Source organism: Polypterus senegalus, chromosome 7 (assembly GCF_016835505.1).
Source record: "Polypterus senegalus isolate Bchr_013 chromosome 7, ASM1683550v1, whole genome shotgun sequence".
Taxonomy (NCBI): Eukaryota; Metazoa; Chordata; class Cladistia; order Polypteriformes; family Polypteridae; genus Polypterus; species Polypterus senegalus.
In genome coordinates this window covers 152,536,797-152,562,081 of record NC_053160.1, presented here as the reverse complement: position 1 = coordinate 152,562,081, position 25,285 = coordinate 152,536,797, and the positions used below count along the sequence as shown (strand labels likewise).

At 38.7% G+C, this 25,285-nt stretch overlaps 1 protein-coding gene across 1 annotated transcript in view; it reads right to left on the bottom strand.

Annotated features, from left to right (window-relative positions):
- Positions 1-11,330: 11,330 nt before the first annotated feature.
- LOC120532918 (myosin-IIIb) overlaps positions 11,331-25,285 on the bottom strand; it is a 173,347-nt gene continuing 159,392 nt past the window's right edge. The window contains exons 27-30 of the mRNA XM_039759409.1: positions 18,011-18,176; positions 16,538-16,876; positions 11,751-11,820; positions 11,331-11,574 (exon numbers count right to left, since the gene is read on the bottom strand). Coding sequence (XP_039615343.1) covers positions 11,776-11,820; positions 16,538-16,876; positions 18,011-18,176 — 550 coding nt within the window. The 3' untranslated portion in view covers positions 11,331-11,574; positions 11,751-11,775. The remainder of the gene's footprint in view (positions 11,575-11,750; positions 11,821-16,537; positions 16,877-18,010; positions 18,177-25,285) is intronic.

Genomic DNA, 25,285 nt, shown 5'->3' with positions numbered 1-25,285 from the left:
TTTAAATTCCAAATAAATTAGGTTATTGTTGAATCTAATTGCTTGAAGAATGATTTATTAATGTATATTGGGATGTTTTTAAATTATAAAGGAGCTTAGGAAGAATATTCATCTTAACAGTGTTAATTCTTCCAGCTAGAGTGAGATGAAGTGTTGACCATCTATGCAAGTCTTGTTTAATTTTTTCCATGCAGACGGCGAAATTTTGTTGATATAGAGCTTTATGTTTACTTGTGATGTTTACCCTAGGTATTTAAACTGTTCTGCAATGATAAAAGGTAGGGTGTCTAATATTATATGCTTGAGAATTCACTGGAAAGAGTACACTTTTATTCAGATTAATTCTGAGACCAGAGATCTTTTGAAATTCTGTGAGTGCTGCTAAGACTGCAGGTACAGAATTTTCTGGGTCCGAAATATACAGTACCATATCATCTGCATATAATGAGATTTTCTGTTCCAGTCCTTCTCTGCTAATCCCCTTTATCTGATCAGTATTTCGACAATGTATTGCCAGTGGTTCAATGGCAATCAAACAGCAGCGTGACAAGGGCATCCTTGTCTAGTGCCACATTCTAGTTTAAAGTAGTCTGAGCAAATGTTATTGATGCAAACTGAAGCTTCTGGGTTAGTATACAGTAATTTAATCCATGCACAAATGTTCTGGCCAAACCCAAACTTCTCCAATATAGTAAAAAGGTATTTCCATTCAATCATGTCGAATGCTTTTTCTGCATCCAACGATAATATTATTTCTGGGGTGTTTGATTTAGTTGGTGAGTATATTACATTAAACAGGCGTCGAAGATTTGAAGATAAGTGTCGGCCCCTAATAAATCCAGTTTGGTCTTGTGATATTACCGAGGGGAGCACTTTCTCCATCCTTCTGGCTATGATTTTAGAGAGTATTTTAACATCGTTATTCAGAAGTGAAATTGGTCTGTATGATGCACATTGTAATATGTCCTTATTTTGGTTTTGGAAAAACAGTGATTAATGCTTGTTTGTGGAAGAAATTGGTTCTCTCTGGCTTCTGTAAATGTTGCGAATAGGAGGGGAGCTAGCTGAGCGGAGAATTTTTTGTAAAACTCTGAAGGGTAGCCATCAGGGCCTGCTGCTATTCCACCTTGGAGTGACTTTATAGCATCTAGTAATTCTGATAACGCCAGAGGTTTATCAAGTTCCTCCACACTAAAAGTGCCTATTTGTGGTATCTGTAATGTATCCAGAAATGCATTAGATTGTGTATTGTCTTCTTTAAACTCAGTAGTATATAGGGATTTATAGTAGTCTCTGAAAGTGTGCATTATATTTTTGTGTTCGATGATTTTATCTCTGTTCGTGTTAAGCCTGCTGTCTTTCTCTCCCCCCCTTAACCGCCCACCCTCCCTTTTTGCCTCCCCAAGTGAGGCTAAAACCCACTTCACGCAGTCCCAGTCCTCTGACATACCCAGAGACAGAACACGTCCAAAGCACAACAAGCCCCCATGCAGCGGTGCTTTAGGGTTAAAAGATAGAGATATCTGTTACCAATACAGTGGAACCTCAGTTCACGACCATAATTCGTTCCAGAACTTTGGTCGTAAACCGAGTTGGTCGTGAACCGAAGCAGTTTCCCCCATAGGATTGTATGTAAATACAATTAATCCGTTCCAGACCGTACAAACTGTATGTAAATATGTAAAAATATGTACAGATTAAGCACAAATATAGTTAATTACACCATAGAATCCACAGTGTAATAGTAAACTAATGTAAAAACATTGAATAACACTGACACAAAACACCCAGGCTCCCTGATCAGCTACAAGAGCTGGCTCGCTCACGCGCTCTCTCTCTGTGTAGCGCGAGCGCACAAACACACACACACACACACACACCTATCCGTCCCCCCAATCCCTTCCCTGTCAGCTGCCCGGCTCTCTAATCTCTCTGTAGCACGTGCTTGCGCAGCATTTTTTAAAATGACTTTTAAGCACAGCAGAAAAAATTCCAAAGCGCTTGCAAAACCAACTCACAAGCAAACAAAAAAGTGAGATTGCAGGAGATCACGCTATTAAACCTAAAGCCTGATCGCTGTAAACAATGTTTTTAAAATGAGTTTTAAGCACAGCAGAAAAAACATCGCACAAATCCAACTTCATTTAAAACCAACTCGCAGAAGCAACCAAAAAGTAACATTGCAACAAATCACACGATGAAGTCCTCCATGTAAACAATTTTTAATGAGTTTTAAGCACAAGGAAAAAAGCTTAACATTTGAAAAGAGAAATGTAACATCACACCTAATCGCTATGAAAAACTCCATCTGTAAACCTTTCATGAGTTTTAAGCACAAGGAAAAAAGCGAACATTTGAAAAAGAGAAAAATAACATTGCAACAAATCGCATTATGAACTAAAAAAATTACTTTTGAAAAATTCGTAATACAAAAACCACCAAGAAAACTAACCTTGCATGAAACGAGTTCTGGCATGAAGCGTTTTCCTTCAGGTGTTTTCTCTCTTGTGATTTCTTGGGTTTCTGGTGCTTTTAGCTGTTTAGCTGGTGGGAGTGAAAGCCTCATGCAGCCATTCCAAAAAGAACGTTCTTGTGACCCTCCACATTACTGGCAGTCTGGCTTTGTTTACATTATGCTGCTTGAAAGCACGAGGGTTCTCCGATTGGTAAATGAGTAAACTGGTAAACATTTTTTCCACCTTTTGTAATTTCTTTCTTTACTTCGATTTCAATTTTCTTCAAAACTTTCTTCTGACAACTCTCCACTTGCTTAGAAGCCATAGTTAACTGCAAAAGCACACGAAATACTGTAGAGCACAAAGAGAGTGCACGTCTTATTGAAAACAATGAACAAGGAGCGGCTTTGCTTAAATGAAAAAGCATGGCAGCTCTCTTTCTCTCTCAGGCTGCCTGTGGGGAGGGGATGTTTTCGCTGCACTACAGCCTACAGATAGGCAGGCAAACACGTGCAGCAATCTCCTCCTTCCCCTTCCCAGCAGGCACGTGCTCGCTCGCTCGCTCTTGCTCTCTCTCAACTGAGGACGCAAGGGAAACTGGCTTGTTCAGCAAACACGTGAAGCAATCTCCTCCTCCCCCTCCCTAGCAGGCACGTGCTCGCTCGCTCTTTCTCTCTCTCTTTCAGCTCAGCTTGCAGGCAGGCAAGGGAACCTGGCTTGTTCGTATACCGAGTGTGTGGTTGTGAACCGAGGCAAAAGTTTGGCGATCTTTTTGGTGGTGAACCGGGTTGTACGTGAACCGGGACGTTCGTGAACCGAGGTTCCACTGTATTGTCTTTAAAAAAGAAAAAAAAAAAAAGAATTTTGCACATATATATATACTAGCAGAATACCCGCGCTTCGAGCGGAGAAGTAGTGTGTTAAAGAAGTTATGAAAAAGAAAAGGAAACATTTTAAAAATAATGTAACATGATTGTCAAAGTAATTGTTTTGTGTATTTGGTGGCAGCATCACAAAGTTATTCTCGTCTAGCTGCATCAGAAAATGTACCACAACGTCTGACACGCCTCCTTTTTACTGTTTTCTCACAGCTTGATTGTTGCTGTCATATACACACACACACACACACACACACACACACTACATCATATATACACACACATACATACACACATATATATAATTTGTGTGTGTATGTATGTGTGTGTATATATGATGTAGATAGGTATGTATGTATGTGTGTGTGTGTGTGTGTGTGTGTGTGTGTGTGTGTGTGTGTGTATATATATATATATATATATATATATATATATATATATACCTATCTACATCATATATACACACACATACATATATATACACACACACATATATATATATATATATACATACCTATCTGTGTGTGTGTGTGTGTGTGTATATATGATGTATATATGATGTAGATAGGTATGTGTGTATACTTGTGTGTATGTTTGTATGTGTCTATATGTGTGTGTATAGCTTTGGTCACATAGTGCAAGGGAAAAATAATAAAATATAGTCTATAAGTTATTAAACAGTAAAACATTAACGTTTTAAGAAGTACAGGTACATTGAGCTGCGGTGGGTTGGCACCCTGCCCAGGATTGGTTCCTGCCTTGTGCCCTGTGTTGGCTGGGATTGGCTCCAGCAGACCCCGTGACCCTGTATTCGATTCAGCGGGTTAGAAAATGGATGGATGGAGGTACATTGAGCACTACTGGAGTGGTTGGGTAAACTACATTTTAAAGACTGTGTAACACAACAGGTAAGTAACTAACAGCAGCTAAAATCATTTCTCGGTAGTAGATCCCTTTTGAAAGCCGTTACACGACGGCTGTGGTATAGAAATTACATTTTCTATGTGAACGCTCAAATTTGTGCCTCTGGTAATGTGCCTTACCGCATTTAAAGAAAATTAGTTTTGTGTCCTCTGGAGTGTTAAGAGAGAAAGGCTTTGGTTTGGGATAAAAGGAAAAAAGGTGTAAAGAAAGGAAAGTTGCCTTTTTCTTTTATATAGTATAGAGAGATGTGTTCGCTGACGCTATGATGCGCCTTTTGGGGACAGTCGCGGTGGGTCTTGTGTAGACTGGTGAGACGCCCCGCCATTAATCGGCTGTGATGGCACTGTCAGTCCTCCACTCCTGTGCGTGTCTTCATAATCCGAGTGAGGACCTCATAATCGTGATACGTGCAAAAGAAAGTGTGAATCGCCTTAATATTATTTTGCCGTGGTGTAGAAAAGGGGTCCCGTGTTTGCACTTGTCTGGGCTATAGCGCGGGGAGGATGAAAAAATTAAAAGTGCTCACTTTGACTTAAGGCAGAAGCGCAGTCAGCGTCTCAAAGGCGGCACAGCTATGCACGCGCTGGCTGCTCGACTTTTGCTGGGCAGGAGACCCCAGTTTTGTACACACGCTCATGATATCAAAAGTCTCAGCGCTCTTTGGAGGTAATTCATATATTATATATATAGCAAAATACCTACGCCTACTAGCGAGAAGTAGTGTGTTAAAGAAGTAATGAAAAGAAAAGGAAACATTTTAATAATAACGTAACATGATTGACATTGTCATGAGTGTTGCTGTCATATATATGCCTGCCTAAATAAGTCACCTCGCTTTGCTCTTACTTTTTACCGCTCATTTAATCATGGCTAGTGGCGGAAAAATTATAAAATGGAAGGAGGATGGCTTTACCAAAACAATTATTGATGGCGAATCGATTATTCATAAAGCTTGAATTGGTGATCTGTTTTTCTGTGTTAACCTCATATTTTTCATACTTCTTCTCAAACTAAGGTGGTGCGAGGGTAAAATGAATCGGGTGTGCTGATCAATGTAATCGGTGTACCAGGAAATCATGCATTGACAAAAGCTCCCTTTGCTTGTAATGCAAAGTGTGATTAAATGCATTATTTTTAACGCGTTATGGAGCACATGCATCAAGCTTCTCAGCTGTGCTTGTGCTAAGAAAAGGAAAGATTTTAAAAATAACGTAACACGATTGTCAATGTAACCTTTTGTAAGTAGTGCCTGGAGGATTCAGTGTGAGAAACTCTAGAGACAGAGTGTGTATTAACTTGTGGATTTTTCTGTGAGTATTTGGTGGCAGTCTGACGAAGTTGCTTCGAAGACGGCGTTAGCCACGGAGCTCAGCTCAGAGCAAATGAGGTAAATGGGAGGGGAGATGATGACGGACTCCCCACCCGCCTTTAACTGTCAATCCCCACAAACACAGTCTCGAATTTGCATAAGCACACCCCTTCACCTACAATTTTAACTTAGTTACAAAGTGATCAAAACTCGCTTATATCCTCGCCCTCTCATTAAACTTGTATCCCGTGATTACCTGTGGCATGTGAAACGCCAGCGTAGCCTGTCTATGAACTTAATTTAAAGTTTAGGTTTACACCTTGCTTTCTTTCCGAGGTAGCAACACTCATGAATATGGTAGTATATGTCACTCGCTCGCTTCTTATTGTTTCGCTGCCTTCTCAATTATATAATGCATGTTTTCTTAAGCGCTTTTGGAGGTCTTCCTGGTTTTCTACGCACTGCGCTGACAGTCAGTTCACGTGATTACGTGGGAGGCGTGATGATGTCACACTAAACTCCCCCCACGCCATTGCAGCTCAACTCCATTACAGTTAATGGAGAAAATACCTTCCAGTTATGACCATTAGGCGTAGAATTTCGAAATGAAACCTGCCCAACTTTTGTAAGTAAGCTGTAAGGAATGAGCCTGCCAAATTTCAGCCTTCTACCTACACGGGAAGTTGGAGAATTAGTGATGAGTCAGTGAGTGAGTGAGTGAGGGCTTTGCCTTTTATTAGTATATATATATATATATATATATATATATATATATATATATATATATATATATATATATATATATATATATATATATATATATATATATATATATAGATATAGATATATATAGATATATAGTCTTCAGCAAATTTTAGTGCATTAAGATGATACACCCAGATAATAAACCCGGGTGATGGTGTTAAAGATGTGTCCAAAATAAGCATAACAAGTCTTAACCCTACTATTATCCTAGCATTTCCACCCATCTGTTATCTTGGGTGGGGTGTCCTAAATCAGCCTCCCTCAACCCTCAAACATTTTTTTATCATCCAGTTTGTTTCCTTACCTCTTGGTTACCTTGTTAGGCTTCCTTATCCATGAAAAGATTTTAAAATTTGGTTTTAAAATTTTTGGTGTGGCCCTCTGAAGATGAGACGTATGATGTCAATAAAACGGCCCAGTCCAAAAAAATTGGTAAAATAAACCTCAGGAGAATTATACAAATAAATCAAAGGTTTATATGTTACCTGACTATTACTGAGGGGTATTAGAACACAACTGTAAAAAAAAAATTACAATTTTTTATTTTAATAATATTACTATCAATATCAATATTAGTAACATCTGTGGTGTTAGGGTCGGTTTTGACCCATATATATTTACTTCAAGAAGGCGGCAAAAAAAGTATTTTTTTTTGCAAAAGTTGAACTTTAATTCAATTACAAAGACAAAGCCAAACAAGTAAGACAAAATAAAATACAAAATAAATTACAAAATGTAGATCAAACAAACAATCAAACCAATAGAATTAGTAGTACGGTGGTAGGGTGGTAGCTCTCCAGGAGCAGGATTGCTACTGTATGTTTACACTATGTGCAAGTAGGACAGTAAGTGACATTTTTAGTGTGCTCTTTGCAAATATATTTCTTGCATTTGGCACACATGGAATTGGTTTTTCTGTCCTTGCTGCTTGGGCAGACCTGACAGCTTTCTTTTGGAATCCGCCAGCCTCTCTGGGTCTGGGTCTGTGGCTGTGGCAGGGCTGGCTAAAGGGAAGGATGCTGGTGCTGAAGCTCTTCGCCTTCCTGCTGACCACTCCTGGATTGAACATCAAAGGCAGGCGCTGCACCCATCTCTCCCAGACATCCCTTATGGGAGCAAGCTTGTCACGCCTTGCTCTCATGTCTCGGTTGTCAAACCTGAGGACTCTCAAGATCATGTGGAAGCTCTTCAGTGACATCGTGGTCCAAAAATATTTCTGCCTGTTGCTGTGTCCCAGAGACTGGCTGTGGCCTCATTGCTGGATCGGTATACTCCAGCAAGAAGAAGAATTCCAATATAAGCATCCAGGAATTCTTCATCAAAGTCAATCCATGTGTCTCCGTAGACTTTTTGTCCTTCTAGGTTTGTCATGTCAAGTATTATTTTCTTCAGCGATGATGGCATGAACTGTTCAAAACTTGTTTTGATGTCACTAATCCTTGTTATGGCAAACCTTGTGACCCCAGGAGTCATTCTGATGATATTTTCAGCAGCTCCCCTGCCAGTTGTCCTCGAGTCTCGTCAGGTGGTACTAACCTCCAGGAGATGCTGCCATTCTTGGACTGTAGTACTTCAGCTGGTGGGGAAACTGCTTCAGAGGTGATCTCCTCCTCAGACTCTGTGTCTGTGTCTTCTGACTGACACTCCACAATGTCTTCCTCCTCTGAGTCCACCTCATCAGTGTCGCTGTGCCACTCTGTAACTTGTCCTTCAGCTAGGATATGATCCAGAGCTTGGAGTGCTGTGAATCTGGCCATTTTTACCTCTGCAAATTAGATGCTTTCTCTCCAGTCACAATCACCAAACTGAACTGGTCTGGGTCTGTTTTGTCTGGGCTGTCTCTGTTTTTTTACTCGGGGGAGGTGTGAAGAGATAAGCCCCTGACTACAGCTCGGGGGATGGGAGAGGCCTGCTACCTGACAGAGTTGTGTGGGGGTGTGGGGCCAGAGTGAGCCGAGAGTGTGTTTATATACTTAAGTTTGGCCAGTATTTATTGTTTTATGATCTCTTATTGTACCCTGGGTCGTGGCCGACCCGGTAAGACCACAGGCAGTGAATTTCTGATTAGAGAAATAATTTACCTTTTTTTTTTTTTTTTTGTTTAAATGGAAGTTTCAGAAAAATAGAAAAAGCCTTGATGCAGTAAACAAAATGTATGTGGTACTTTTATGCATTTAAAACTTGAAAACGGGTCGGTACCGACCCTAGGGTAATAGTAGGGTTAATGCAGTAATAGCAATAACAGTAAACCAAGGGTATGATATTGAACAGTCTCGTTTAGGGTAGAGATGAAATAATTAGAAAAGAAAAGAAAAAGAAAAAAAAAAAAAGGAGGAAAAAGTAATTAAGCACAATAAAACAAACAGATAACCCTAGTAAATACTAAGTAATAATAAGAATATATGAGAATATATGCTGATTAAAAACCCGTATTTTAAAACGAATAGATCAGACAGTAGATTATTAATCCTAGCTTTATCATTTACCGCCATGACTCACTATTATGTATCAGAATAGTCCCGGGATCAGCTTTCTTAATTTATTTTCTGCTTCTTCCTTGCTAGCGAAGACATAGAATTGACCCTGCCATTCCACTTTCAGTTTTGCCAGATACAGGAGGCTGTATTTGACACTGGCTTGCCGTAGCCGCTGTTTAATATTATAGAAGGCTGCGCGTTTAGTAGCTGTTGCTGGAGAGAAGTCAGGGAAGATACAAATGTGGTTATTTTCATATATAATATCTTCCTTGTTTCTGAGGAGTGCCATCACCTCTAGCTTAAATGATAATCGTTCAAAACGAACTATAAAAGATCTTGGTCGGGGTCTGACGGTGTTTGATCCACGTACGCGGTAAGCCGCTGCTTTCTCAGATTCTGCTTTAAAGTCGCCCCCAATTATTTTAGAAAAAAGTTCAGCTGCGAATTTCACAGGGTTTGAACTTTCTCGATTCTCCGGCAGACCTTCAATTCTGACATTAAACCTTCTACTCCCATCTTCTAAAGCAGCCAGTCTGTCTCCAAGTTTTTTGCATTCGGAAAGGACATTTACTGCTCTTTCCTCGGCACTGGCAGCTAAATGTTCGGCCATTTCAATCCGATTCGTGAATGTCTCCTTGAAATTCTCCAATTGATCAGTAAGCGTACCCAGTTTAACCGAGTTTTCCTGAATGCGCTCTTCAATTTTACCCAGCACCTGTCGAAGCTCAAGTTGCACCTCTTGACGCAGCCTTTCATTGGCCTGTTTCATCTCCTGTTTCAGTCTCTTTCCCGTTGCTTTCTCATTAGCCTTCTCGCTTTTCTTTATATCTTGCGTGAGCTCAGCGAGCAACACCTTCAGTTCAGATAGTTCAATTGTGCCTTCTTGTACCGTAGATGAAGCAGCAGACTTTGCTGTAGCCGGTGTCCCCGACGTTTAATTTAAAACCAGCTTCATATTTTCTTCTGATCGAGTGCTCTATTGTAGATAAGGGATGCTCTTATGATAAAGGTGTATGAGGGTATGAGATACAAAAAACACAAAACAATGCAAATGTTGGTTCGGAACAGATTGGGTATTACTGTGTGGTCAAGTTGGCACAACAGAGAGAGAGAGGTTAGGAGCACATGCTGATACAGTGCATTGCCACACCAACACATAGAAAAAAAAGGCAGTGCGCTCCATGGTTACTCTCTCAGGTGGCCGCTAGCATATCAATCGACTTCTACGACCAACATTATAAAATACCAGAAATTACACTGTAAAATCAACCCCCCGACTTATCTGCGAGTATATGCGGTACTGTATTGATTATTTCCTGCATATGGAAAAATCTAAAAAGCAATGCTAAAATAAGTCAAGGCAGACAGATGATGCAAAGTTCCACACAGTGTAAATCCCATAATAAACAGGCTTCTGTTTAGTTTGTTTTCATAACCAAATCACTTATATTATCAACACAGAGAAGAAAAACTTTTTGAAAACCTGGTGACAAAAATCTGAGTGTTCATTTCAAAATCTGAAATTCATTCATATATAAAGAACCTCACTCATGTATATTTCTGGCTACAAATCTTTTGGCATCTGAATTTTTTTATTCAACAAAAGAACTAGACCTTTTAATAAAACAGTAAAAAATTAATCACTTACTTGACAGTGCTTGAACTTAAAAACAGAGATTTGTAACCTGGGTTGGGATGTTTGTTTCTGTCATAACAATTTCGCACTTTGTGAAGGCTTTGCAGGTATGGTGTGTTTGCCCACAAACTCTGCCCTTCCCCCCATTCTGCTGTTTTACATAAAACACACATCATCAGTAAATAAGAATATCTCTTCTGTTCATGAAGTCTGGAATACTCCTGTTCCTCTTTCCTCATAGTTGCATTATATATGCATTGTACTTCCAGATGAGCACTCATTGGTTGTCACTTCTCACACCTAGTATATGTCTGTCACTAAAATATCAGTCATTGGTGACAAGAGTGTGCCACAGCTGCCTCTGACTAATTATCTAAATGAAGTCAGCAACTTAACCTCTGTAGAGAAGTCATGTAATGTGTCATGGGGGAGAGAGAGAGAGAGAGAGAGAGAGAGAGAGAGAGAGGGAAGGATAGGCATGAAAACAGTGACTTTAAATGTGTGATGATGGTGGGAGGAAAAACAGATGCATAAGTAGGTTTAGAGATGCAACCTTTCTGGGATTTTGTCCCATAACTGTCAAAACATGTATCAAGAACCAGATATCACAAAAAAACTGGCCAATGGCAGTACTATGTCTAAGATATAATATTGAAGAAGGAATGGACTGAGGCTGAAATTACTTATGTGGAGTAACGGGTCATTCTCTTAGTATGATCAACTAGTATTAAAAAAGTTAAAAAAAAAGTTTTAAAAAGTTTGATAGTACATCATGCAAACACCAAGGAACATGGACCACATGGACAACATTAGTTTAAAATGAACTGAATCTGTAATCCAAATATTTTAGATATTTCTTAAAATTAAAAATCCATAAAAACTCAATTTTTGTATTACTTAAAATGTCCTTTATTTTATATTTTTAAAATATACATTAAAATTACAAATAATGCAATAATACCACAACAGTTCTGTACAACTGCTAAATAAGATTACCAAGTTCATAAGCCTAAAAATCCCACAATCACTTAAAATCTTACACATTACTTATTCTCATCATATCCATTTTGGATAACAACATAAATAATTCAATCAATCCAGATTGTTCTGAACACATTTCCTTTAAACTCTGAAAATGAAACAGAAAAAGAAAGTTATGAGTGTATCAATCATTTTTACCCACAGGCACTAGGCTGCTGATTTCTCCCGTACATTTTCATAAGCAAAATGTACAAGAAAAATCATTATATTAATCTTGTAAAACCATATAATGTTACAATTTGGACAAAGAACAGCCTCACTCACCTTAACTAGCAGAAGTAACCTAATATCAGGAGTTCTTCGTCTCAGAGTCATTGGTATGATCACTAAAATGCTAAAATAAATAAATGAAACCAATCATTACACTACAGAAAAGACTGCTTTATGCATCAATAAGTCACATATGAAATAAAAGAAAAACTTTACAAAGCTGAATCAGTAACTTTTTAAATTTACATAGTAATGTAGATTTTAACCTAAAGTTTAAATATAAAAGTAAAATAAGTAACACATTAAATATAACTTGCCTTAATGCTAGAAGCATCAGAAGTAATGTGGCTGAGCATAATTATGATACAATACCAGATAATGGAAACATGGCTAAATAACCAAGATGAGGATGAGTGTAACATACTGTAGGTGGGTACATATTTTTAGGAAGGATAGATAGAACAGGAAAGGTGGGTTGCCATTTATGTAAAGCAGAATTTAAATGCACGTCTTCTTCAGTTGAAGAATGAGCCACATCTAAGTGAGTACATCTGCATTCGTCTGGAAAGTATTAGGGATTATCATTATTTCTGGAGTGTGCTGTAGGCCCCCCAAAGCAGACAGTAATTTCAATGCACATCTTTTTAATGATATTAAAAAGGCAAGTTTGCAGGGAGTTATTATATTCAGGGGAGGCTTTAACTACCTGTTTAACTGGACTAACTTTGCAAATAGTGGCAAGCAAGAGCAAGAGTTTTTAGATTTAAATCAGAGACAGTTTTTAACACAGTATTTTAAAGCACCACTATGGGGGGGAAGCCGTCTAGATTTAGTATTTTCTAATAATCAGGATAGAATTGTTGATGTACAGGTAATTGAACTGCTAGGGTCAATGACCATAATATAAATACAATTCTCATTGTTTTAGCAATGCACGGATGAAAAGACTAAAACTTATGTTTTAACTTTGGTGGTAAGGCAAATTTTGAGTCGATGTGGCAAAGTCTAAAATAATAAACTAGGATAAGCTTTTAAATGTGGAGACCATCGAGGAGCAGTGAAACAGGTTTAAATTTTTTTTTACATATACAGTACATCTGGAAAGTATTCACAGCGCATCACTTTTTCCACATGTTGTTATGTTACAGCCTTATTCCAAAATGGATTAAATTCATTTTTTCCCCTCAGAATTCTACACACAACAGCCCATAATGACAACGTGAAAAATGTTTACTTGAGGTTTTTGCAAATTTATTAAAAATAAAAAAGCTGAGAACTGAGAGATTCTTTTGGTGTTTTAGTAATAAAAGAACAGTCATGGAGGAGGTATAAAATATACAGACAGTGAAATGGTAGATGTTCTAAACTTGCATTTTCCTGAGGTCTTCATGTGTGAGGATGGGGTGCAAGTTACAATACGGGGTTTGTAGCTGCAGTAACCAGTCCAGGGTCTTTGATTCAAAGCTTGACTCGAGCATGCTTTCGGAGTTCATATGGTTTCTAAAAAGGTACTCCATTTTCCTTATATATACACACTACAAATACATGCAGTGTAAGTTGACTATCAATTCCCAGCTCGCCCAATCTGAAAGAATATGGGTTTGTGAGGGCCGCTTGCCTACTTGTGACTCTATATTAGAATAAGAGTAAAAAATGAACAGTGTTTATATATGTTACACTTATGCTGCAGTCAGCTAAAATTAGAATGAAAATCTGATGTAGGTATAATATACAGACCTAAGATAATGCTCATTGTGAAGGATAGTAAATAAAATAAAGATTTACATGAAACATAAAAATAATTTTCAAGTCATTCTTAGAATTATTGCTAAGACAGTCATGCGTTACTTTCCTTTAAAATCTGCACTTTGAACCTAGATTGCACATTACAAATCAAGTGAGCGTAAAGGGGTGTTACATCCTACAAATAACATTCATCTGTTTAACTGTAATAAAAATGACAACTCCGAAATCCTGGTTACTAACATTTATTTGCTGGGACTTGCTAAAGCTCTCTTTTAACCTGAAATTAATAAAAGAACAGTCCAGAAAATAGTTATACTTGTTTTAAAAACTATTTGATCTTTAGTATTTAAGGTTGAAGAAATTTGAATTAGAGTATAAAAAAGTAGTCAGTATTTTATATTTTTCAGCAGAATGTCACTAAAGGATCCACACTTAAACAAATGACACAGTTCTGGAATCTGAAATATGCTCACAAAGACACTCCACGGATCTTAGCTGGGGAGATACCTTGAGGGGCTTTACTTTAATTGTCATGGCAATGATAATAAGAACTAATGGGGAGGCAAAAACATGAATAAACTTATTGGAAGGAGCATAAAAAAAAAAACTTAGGGGGAAAGTTTCAAAAGTTTTCAAAACCTTATTTGAAATTATCCCAGAGAGTGTTCTTTATATTTTTTATATTGACTACATTTTGCAATGTTTTAATTCATGTTTAAGTCATAATGCAGTAATATCTAGACAGGCTTAACAATTCATGTATAATTGATTTTTTGAAGCCTTATGTAATCTCACCATAAAAGATGTCCCCAATACTTATGGGCAAATGTCAACAAGACTGTGTGAAGCTGCCTTCCCTCGATAATGGAAACGTTTTTCATTCAAGGCAAGTGCTTGTTCTGCCATGTAATGGAGTATGGCTTACAGCCCTCACAAACACACACCATTTTTAAAAAGCCTTTCTGACAGTTATTTAATTATACTTTTTTTTTTATAATAAAGTGTACGACTATCTCAAGAGGAAATGACACAACCTTGTTTTTGTTGTATTAATTACCTTGAATTTTTTTTAATGTCAAGTTGTGTGCATTACCTGTTTGCATGCCAGGTATAGTATATGCAGGAGATGTGGTATTCTCAGTATAAATTTTAGGCCACTGACTTGCGTGAATGCTTTATGAAAAAATAATTGCGTGCGGTGATAACCAGTGTAGCTACTGTAGAAAAAGAGGCATTTATATGCTGCTCAGGTGCATTGGATTTATCAGCCTTTTGCCAAGTGACTTTACTGGTTGGTTCAGTTTGTTAGCAAAGGTACACTTTTATTTACCTTTTACCTAGTCAGCTGATACAGTAATAATATCAATGTAAACATTCACAAAAAAAAAAATTGCTTTAACAGGTAACAGAAACTTTCAGTGATTCAGACACATACAGTTGGTCACTCAGTCAGCATCAGAAAGTGGAGTTATTCCTTTAAGTGGTTTGCACTAGGCAACAAATGATTAATTTACTCCAGTGGAGATTATCAATACAGCTTCGTTAAAATCGGGGACCTGTGACGATGCGGGTTCACTCCATGCTCCCATCTTGCTTCTGGGGGCCCTTGAACCCGTCACCATTGGTAATGTTATTGATGAGCTCGGCCGTGAGGCACAACAATGGAGCAAGGGGATGGTGTAAAAGTGCTAAGTGCTTTTATTAAAAACCAAACAAAAACAAGTATTCAAACAAAGTGCAGTGCATCAAAAATCATTAAATAAATAATCCATAAAAACAAGCGAAGGGTGGAGGTTAAAAACATCATTAAAAAATCCTATAAAACGATGAGTTTAAAACAATGCTGGAAGCAGTCCCTTAAAACAACACAAAGCCCGGTGTCTTCTTTTACCTGGAGGCTCCTCTGCTTCTCCTATCTGAGCCCCGCAACAGGAGAGTCGCCATACCTGCAGCTGACCTTCTTCCCACACAACTGATCTGGTGGCCTTCCGATCCCTGGCTCCGGTTCAGCACACCTAGACCGAGACTTGGGCTACCCAGAAACCACGGCACTCACACTGGGGCTTCTCTTTCCAATCGCCGACCCACTGCCTGCATTCACTGGGGCGAGCCAACCTTCTCCCGGTCACTCCTGCTCCAAACAAATCGCTCAGCAGGAGCAACCACTACCGTCGGCCCTCAGGTGCCAGCCTAACTCCTCACTCAGACTCGCCTCTCCCAGCTGCTCGTATACAGAGTGAGCCTATGCTTGCTCACTCTCCTCCTCTCTCTCTACCGGCTTTCTCCCTACTGCTTCCTGCCTTCTTCTTTGCAACCTCCGTTTTTCCTTTTACTCCCTGCTAGCCACCTCACGCTTCTATTTATAACAGATGTGGGATTCAGCAGCTCCCAGGAACAATTACGGATGCAGACGGTTTCTCACCTGTGCACTTAGTTGAGAAATGCCCACATCACAAGTTCCCCAGGAACCACTCAGCCACACTACCACGCCCCCTCGCTAAGGCGCAAATGCAGCGATTTTTTATTTAAAAAAAAAATTGCCCTTTTGACATGAGTTGTGGACCTGCTATACCACAGGACCCCATAAGCAAAGGGCAGATACTGTGGGTTTAGTGGTCAACTGTTTTTTTTCCAAGGTAGTCCTTGAAGCACTGTGCATGGGGAATGCAGTCCTGGCCTATTTGAGAAACTGCAGGTTAATTCACTACATTAAACAGCATGTTCCTGGTCAAACATGGAAAGCAAGTTTGAAATCTCTGCACATCAGTTATAATTTGTACATAACAATGCAGAAGTACAGTTTGAGAAGAATAGTTTTACATTCAAAACAAAGAGGTAAAATGTTTAATTTAGTTTGTGTTTTTATGTACAAAGATATAGATAATAGAACAGATTAATAATCAGTTACTGTTGGAAATGTGTAAGCGCTCTGCACAACAGGGGTTAAAGGTGAAAAAAGTGCAACTAGAATATTAAAATCAATTCAAACATACAAAATAATGATGAAAGTAAATGTTTGAGATATACGAGTGTCTATTCTGTATTGTATTAAAAACAAACAAAATGCATATTATACCAAGTTGCAAATCTCTCACCTGCTGAATTTGCTGGATTTCCCTCATAGCCAGGCGTATAGACGGGTACAGTCGAGGAAAAGGACGGCTACTGTTTTTGTTATAAATGTTGCTTTCATCCTGTGTCCATTTTTTTGGAATATTTTTTGCCTCTGCACGAGCATTCCGTTCAAAAATTCTTTTCATTACTGGTGGCACATGAGGGTCTTTCATGTGGCTGGAACTCAGAAGGGACGGATGTTCAATAAGTTCATGATGCAACTGTTCATTGTCTTCCAAAGCATCAACATTCTCTTCATCGATCGATGATGTCTTAATTATATTCTGTAGCTCCTCATAGTCTGGCTGCTGTTTGCATTTCTGGAAGGAAAGATAATATGAAATTAAACTTGCTTTTGTATATTGAAACACATAAATTAATAACCAAGACTTTAGATACATACATTATATCTCAGCTAATCCCTAATATTTCCCCTGTCAAATAGTTCATTTAATTAAAATCCAGTCAGATAAAGAATGATAAAGAATTGAGTTTATTGGTTTAATAAACCGGTACTACTAAAATTCCAATAATAAAATAAAAATGACTAAGTAATATAATAGACTGGCAAGTGCAGTGTGCAAATTGTACCATTCAAATTTAAACCATTTGATCAATTAAGTTATACAAGCCACAAGTTTATTTTAAAGTTGTATGAAGAAAAAAAATAAATCACTACATGACTCAAGAAATGATAAAAATGATTTATACGGTTCATTATATAAAACAGAACAAAGGGCAAAAAAAAAATGCAGGTATAAACAAGAAATTCTCGCTAGTGACGATTTTTATTTTGGTTCATATCTATAATGGAAAAATATTGCTGATTAAGCACTTCAACAGCAAGCCTTTGACAAAACATAATTATGTATTTGTTTAATGCTTCTGCTCATCACTATGAATGGGTCTATTATTCAGAAGCCAAGACCTGTAATTTGGGTGAACTGAAATAGCTTGTTGTTTAATAGTACAGGATGTACAGTGTCTAATGAAACCTGACAAGCCAAAAAAACTGACAAGAGTATTTTGATCAGGAGATTAATATCTTTCTTTCTGGGAAATGCAGTGCTTATAATCAAGAGAATCAGGCAGAAGCAAACTTAATAGAGGGGGGGCCCTGGACTTGAACCATTGTTCAGGCCCTACTTAGGGATTCTAAGGGAACCACAAAAAAGTCGAATGCAATGTCAAACCTTTGGAGTCGCCTAAAACTCATCAGGCATCATGAATATGCAACAAGTTGAGGAAAAGACAAAACCTTTTATTCTGCTGGAATCCAGGCACTTCCTGGCAGGTGGCGCAAGAAGGTGCATTGAGAAGGGTAGAGACTACATTGGGAAATGTCATTATCAGTTTTGCTAAGGTTCATTCCATTTTCTAACTTTAGCTTGACTACCCCTCGTATAATGAAAACATGGATTCGGACATTAAAACATTAATAGTTGTCTACCTACCTGACCACATGGATCCACAAGCACCTCCATGAAAGGCTGAATTCCAACTGTCTTGTGATATTCAATGAGGTCAATTAGAGAAGCATGGGCTCGGTCTTCACCAAGGATGACATATTTGCCATTAGACTGCATTTCGATGAGGTAGTGTCGACATCGATCTTTACCCCTTGAATAGTTATCAAAAACAATAATAAAAAAAAAAGTTACATTTTATTGTGCATACATCAAGCATAAACAGTACATCTCAAGCTTTTTGTTACAGTTTTTATTTATACAACATCTTAACATTTTGAATTAAATAGGTTAATAAAAATACAAAATATTGGTGCCTAATGAAAATGGTATACTTCCAAAGACCAACTTGATAGTGGAAATTCATAATACAGCCTCTCCAGTAGTACATGTCCTGAAAATAATATCAAGATAACTTCAGTCATCCTCTCCTCTACAGAAGATGGCATAGTTTTCAAAGTAAAAACCCTTGTGGGACCTAACAAGCAGTATAACCATTTAAACCAAGTATTTAGTTGAAGCTGTGTAATGACCCTAATATCAGATGGAATTTACATTATTTCTAATATAATTGCCTTTACAGGTTGGAGAGTACAAACTTGTGATATAAAGAGCACAGACAGCAGGAAGCTAGGCTAAAAAAAGCTCAAAGGGGGTGGGGGGGTTTGGGGGGTTTAGTGACAGAACAGAAGAGAAGAGAGAATGTTGACAAACTGGGCAAACATTTCAGAATGCTTCCACAATTCAATGGACAATGGGTAATTCTAACACTCTTAAGTGCTGCTGCTGTAGTCCTCTTTACTCTTTCTCTGTTTGTTGTGGTAGAGAGCCAATTCAAAAACTAAAACTTTAATTTTTGTATACAAGTGGTAAATTTTTCATATAAATTTTTCAGTTGCAGGGATTTCTGGCATCAGAAGTACTATTGACGATTAAAATGGGTGTTAATGTTTTAAGCTTTTAAATATTTTATTAGTACACTGTCATGCTGCTCCCCTTTCTTCTTGACTTTTCCTAAACATGTGCACAGTAAATGCCATTTTTATTGTAACTCTAAAATCCTGTTCAGAAAACATGACTAATGATGTTTTTCATCTATACAAAAGACCCTCCATTACCACCACAAGCCACTCCATTGAATGCTGGCACCCAGATGTGAATTACGGTCTTTATCCTCTAGCTTGCAATTGACTGAATTTACACATCACTTTTACCATGACTAAGCTACAACTATAGGCCAGTAAGCTTAACATGCATAAGGGGTAACTTGGCAACAAAATGTCAAAAGCAGGCTTATTAGTGAACAGCCAATGTGGGTTTTGATGGGGAGCTCATGTTTCATACATATTCTGGAATTCAACAGGGACACAACAAAAACAGACAAGCAAAAACGTGCATTACAAAAGGTATTTATCTCAACAGGGACACAACAAAAACAGACCAGCAAAAAGGTGCATTACAAAAAGTATTTATGTCTTCAGAAGTTTTCACATTTTTCATGTTTTAACTTAATTACAGATATAAATCACAAAATAAATGACTGTATAAGCGTCCACCCCATTCAAGCCAGTATTCAGCTGATGCACCTTTGGCCGCCAAAATAACTTTGAGTCTGTGTGCGCAGGTCTCTTTCAACTTTGCACCTCTGAACATGGCAATTGTTCCCCATTCTTTTTACAAAATTACTCAAGCTCAGGCTTGCTGACAGATTATGAGTGAACAGTGTTTTTCAAGTCCAGCCTCAAATTCTGAATTGGATTAAGATGTGGACTTTGAATCTGCCACTCCAGGACATTAACACTGTAGTTTTTAAGTTATTCCTGTGTAGCTCTGGCTTTATATTGGGGGTTGCAGTCTTGCTGCCAGTCCTCCCACATCCCACAACTACATGCATAATTGTGGATGTCAGCGAGGTCCCCGAACATTAGTCCCCACCAACCATGGGCAGACATCTGTAGAACTGCTCATTACAATCAGAAAATGAACATGAAGCCACCATTCATTTACAGGGACTGAACAGGACAATACTTAAATGCGATTAACCTACTGTCTTACAAATGTGTGGTAATACAAGTTAAAGTACACATCATCTGATCAGCAATGTTATTTCACTCTCAAAGCATGCTGTTTCTGAACTAATTCCATAACAGAACAAAACTGGAAATAACAACAGCCTATGCATGCGTGTTTCCCAGCAGATGCATGAAGAAATTATTCTGCCTTGAGCAATGACTTCAGTTTTTTTTCCTTTTACATGAGTGTTGATGAGGTACTGTACCATCATCAGGGTTTGCCTTTTTCATATGAATTTTATTCTTGCTTTTCTCACATATCACACCTTCCAAAGAAATATGCCTACTTTAAGTCACTGATGAATGCAGTCCCGACTTTCATCTATACTGTCAAACAGCTAGTTCGGTTACATTTTTGGAGCTTTGGTTTCAACTTAATACCAAAGTATCGGTTCTTGTGATCTCTCTACGGTAGATGGATACAAAATTGTCTTAAACACTGGAAGCAAAGGGCTACTATGCTTTGACTCATCTTTTCAGAATCAGGCTATGTTAAAAGTGATATTTGTCAGGGATCAGCACTGGGGAGCCAGTGCTCTGTTACTATACATAAATAATCTTAATATGAAAATAAACAGTAAACCAGTTAAGTTTGCAGAAGATATACAAGGTCAGATAATCTGGAATCAGCTTAACTATTACAGATGGACCTGTACAGAATTTAGACTTAGGAAAATTTGTGGCAAAGGAAAATTATTAAAAGCCAGCATAAGGTATTACTCAGAGGAAGTGAAAATACCATATTTAGAAACGCAATAGAATTTTTCAAACTTGAAAATTCCCCTTATGAGCAGGACCTTGGAGTCAAGGTGTTAGGTTAAGCAACACGATGTGCGGAGGACAAGTCCAGTGAGGATGTGTGTCACATAATACATTAGTAAGGCATCATCTGGAATACTGTACTGTGTAGGTAGGTTATTGGTCCCCATATTGCAGCATTAATGAATGTCCAGAGAAGAGTGATTAGGCCGATTCCACAGCTGCAAGGTTAAAGCTATGAAGATAGTTTGAAGGTGCTGAACTTTTTTAGTTTAGGCAAAAAGACATTAAAAAGGGATGTGACTAAAGAGTTCAAAATTAGAATAAGAGAACAGGTACAGAGGATACAAGCTATTTTAAAAATTGTTCTTTAACAAGAAGACAGGTGAAAAATCATTAATGGTAAATTCTGCACAGATATTAAATATTTCCTACAGAGAACTATAAACAGTTATTCCATAGAACTTATCAAGTAGTGCGGTGGTCAGTAAGACTATAAAGACCTTCAAAACCTGAATGAATAATTTTGGATAAATAATAAAAAAAAGAACTGACTAGCTTTGTCAGACTGCACTGCCTGTTCTTGTCAAATAGTTTTAGTAAATTTAGTGGTGTATACATGTGTATGTGAAAGTGAAAGAATACCATTGCCAGTTATGCTGGAGGCATCAATAAATGTCACTGGGATTATTTGGAATGATTAAACAGTCAAAACATCACTACTGAAAACAACAATGAATTTTTCACTCAACCTACTGTAAAGAATTAAAGTGAGCTGCTGGCAAAACCGAACACATTTTTCAAAACTAATTTAATGACTAAAAATACAAATAAAATTTAAAACGCAGCGCTTTGGCAACAGAAGAAAATACAAAAATCTGTCTTACAAATCATAAGGATAGAAAACAGACATTACAAATCTATATATATAATTCACTAAGCAGCTGACCATGGCACGCAAGACAGAGACCATGGAATATGCACGACAGAGCCACGTCCGCCAACTCACAGAGCCCCACCCACCAACTCTAAGATCATGGGATACGCACGACAGAACCCCGCCCACCAAGTCTAACCCTCCTCCCGCGTCCACCCTCGCTCTCGAGGCATGCATACTGCCTGCTCATGTGCCCGCACGCAACACCTCACCAAACACTGCCTCGGTCACTTTCGTCTCTGCTACAGTCCACATGCACCTCTGAGCCACGTTGACTTTTCCTTGTTCTTGTCTGCTTTTCTATATACTAAGTCGACCATGGCACGCAAGATAGTGACCATGGAATAGAGATACGCATGACAGAGCCCTGCCCGCCAACTCTAACCCTCCTCCCGCGTCATGTGATATGCACGACAGAGCCCCGCCCGCCAAGTCTAACCCTCCTCCCATGTCCACCCTCGCAAACTGTTTTACACGCTGCATACAGCGATTCCCATCCGCGACAAACATGCTTCTTCTTAGATGGTCCTGCAGGAACAGGGAAAACCTTTGTCTACAAAAACCTGATTCATACCATACTAAGAGCATAGTGTTTTTGTTGGCTTGCCCACCTGTACTGCAGTGTAAAACTATCGCAGCTGCTACCTCACAAACTGTCCTTATTCCCCAGATTTCCCTGACCCCATCGGATTCAAATTTGCCTTTTACTTTTACACGCAGACAATTTCCTGACCCCATCAGATTCAAATTTGCCTTTTACTTTTACATGCAGACAATTTCCTGTTAGATTAGCCTTTGCAATGACAATTAATAAGCCACATACATACATACAGTGGATACTGAAAGTATTCAGACCCCCTTCAAATTTTTCACTCTGTTATATTGCAGCCATTTGCTAAAATCATTTAAATTAATTTTTTTCCTCATTAATGTACACACAGCACCCCATATTGACAGACAAATAAAATAAATTTTTTAAATTGTTGCAGACTTAATAAAAAAGAAAAACTGAAATATCACATGGTCCTAAGTATTCAGACCCATTGCTATGACACTCATATATTTAACTCTATTTAAGAAATGCTTTCCATTTCTTCTGATCATCCTTGAGATCACCTTCATTTGAGTCCAGCTGTGTTTGACTATACTGATTGGACTTGATTAGGAAAGCCACACACCTGTCTATATAAGACCTTACAGCTCACAATGCATGTCAGAGCAAATGTGAATCATGAGGTCAAAGGAACTGCCTGAAGAGCTCAGAGACAGAATTGTGGCAAGGCACAGATCTGGCCAAGGTTACAAAAAAATTTCTGCTGCATTTAAGGTTCCCAAGAGCACAGTGGCCTCCATAATCCTTAAATGGAAGACGTTTGGGACGACCAGAACCCTTCCTAGAGCTGGCCATCTGGCCAAGCTGAATTACCGGGGAAGAAGAGCCTTGGTGAGAGAGGTAAAGAAGAACCAAAAGATCACTTTGGCTGAGTTCCAGAGATGCAGTCAGGAGATGGGAGAAAGTTGTAGAAAGTCAACCATCACTGCAGCCCTCCACCAGTCAGGGCTTTATGGCAGATTGGCCTGTTGGAAGCCTCTACTCAGTGCAAGACACATGACAGCCCGCATGGAGTTTGCTAAGACTCTCTGTAAGATTCTCTGGTCTGATGAGACCAAGATAGAACTTTTTGGCCTTGATTCTAAGCGGTATGTGTGGAGACAACCAGGCGCTGCTCATCACTTGTCCAATACAGTCCCCACAGTGAAGCATGGCGGTGGCAGCATCATGCTGTGGGGGTGTTTTTCAGCTGCAGGGACAGGACGACTGGTCGCAATCAAGGGAAAGATGAATGCGGCCAAGTACAGAGTTATCCTGGACAAAACCCTTCTGCAGAGTGCTAAGGACCTCAGACTGGGCCGAAGGTTTACCTTCCAACAAGACAATGACCCTAAGCAAACAGCTAAAATAAGAAAGGAGTGGCTTCACAACAACTCTGTGACTGTTCTTGAATGGCCCAGCCAGAGCCCTGACTTAAACCCAATTGAGCATCTCTGGAGAGACCTAAAAATGGCTGTCCACCAACGTTTACCATCCAACCCGACAGAACTGGAGAGGATCTGCAAGGAGGAATGGCAGAGGATCCCCAAATCCAGTTGTGAAAAACGTATTGCATCTTTCCCAAGAAGACTCATGGCCGTATTAGCTCAAAAGGGTGCTTCTACTAAATACTGAGCACAGGGTCTGAATACTTAGGACCATGTGATATTTCAGTTTTTCTTTTTTAATAAATCTGCAACAATTTCAAAAATTCTCCTAGCCTATATACAGTCAAATGAGAAAGTCTGGGAACCCCTCTTAATTCTTGGGATTTTTGTTTATCTTTGGCTGAGCTTTTAATATATGAAATGCCTTATGGAAACAGTAGTATTTCAGCAGTGACATTAAGTTTATTGGATTAACAGAAAATATGCATCATAACAAATTAGACAGGTGCATAAATTAGGGCACCCCAACAGAGATATTCCATCAATACTTAGTTGAGCCTCCTTTTGCAAATATAACAGCCTATAGACACCTCCTATAGCCTTTGATGAGTGTCTAGATTCTGTATGTATTTTTGTCCATTCTTCCATACAAAACCTCTCCAGTTCAGTTAAATTTGATGACTGTCGAGCATGGACAGCCTGCTTCAAATCATCCCATAGATTTTCAATGATATTCAAGTCAGGGGACTCTGACGGCCATTCCAGAACACTGTACTTCTCCCTTTGCATGAATGCCTTTGTAGAGTTCAAACTGTGTTTTGGGTCATTGTCTTGATGGAATATCCAACCCCTGCATAACTTCAACTTTGTGACTGATGCTTGAACATTATCCTGAAGAATTTGTTGATATTGAGTTGAATTCATCTGACACTCGACTTTAACAAGGGCCCCAGTCCCTGAACTAGCCACACAGCCCCACAGCATGATGGAACCTCCACCACATTTGACAGCAGGTAGCAGGTGTTTTTCTTGGAATGCTGTGTTCTTCTTCCGCCATGCACTGCGCTTTTTGTTATGACCAAATAACTCCATTTTTGTCTCATCAGTCAAAAGCACTCTGTTCCAAAATTTATCAGGCTTGTCTAAATGAGCATTTGCATTCAACAAGCGACTCTGTTTGTGGCATGAGTGCAGAAAGTGCTCCTTTCTCATCATCCTGCCATACAGATGTTCTTTGTGCAAATTTTGCTGAATTGTAGAACGATGTACAGATACACCATCTGCAGCAAGATGTTCTTGCAGGTCTTTGGAGGTGATCTGTGGGTTGTCTGTAACCATTCTCACAATCCTGCGCATATGCCGCTCCTGTATTTTTCTTGGCCTGCCAGACCCGAGTTTAACAGCAACTGTCCCTGTGGCCTTCCATTACCTGATTACATTCCTTACAGTTGAAACTGAAAGTTTAAACCTCTGAGATAGCTTTTTGTAGCCTTCCCCTAAACCATGATATTGAAC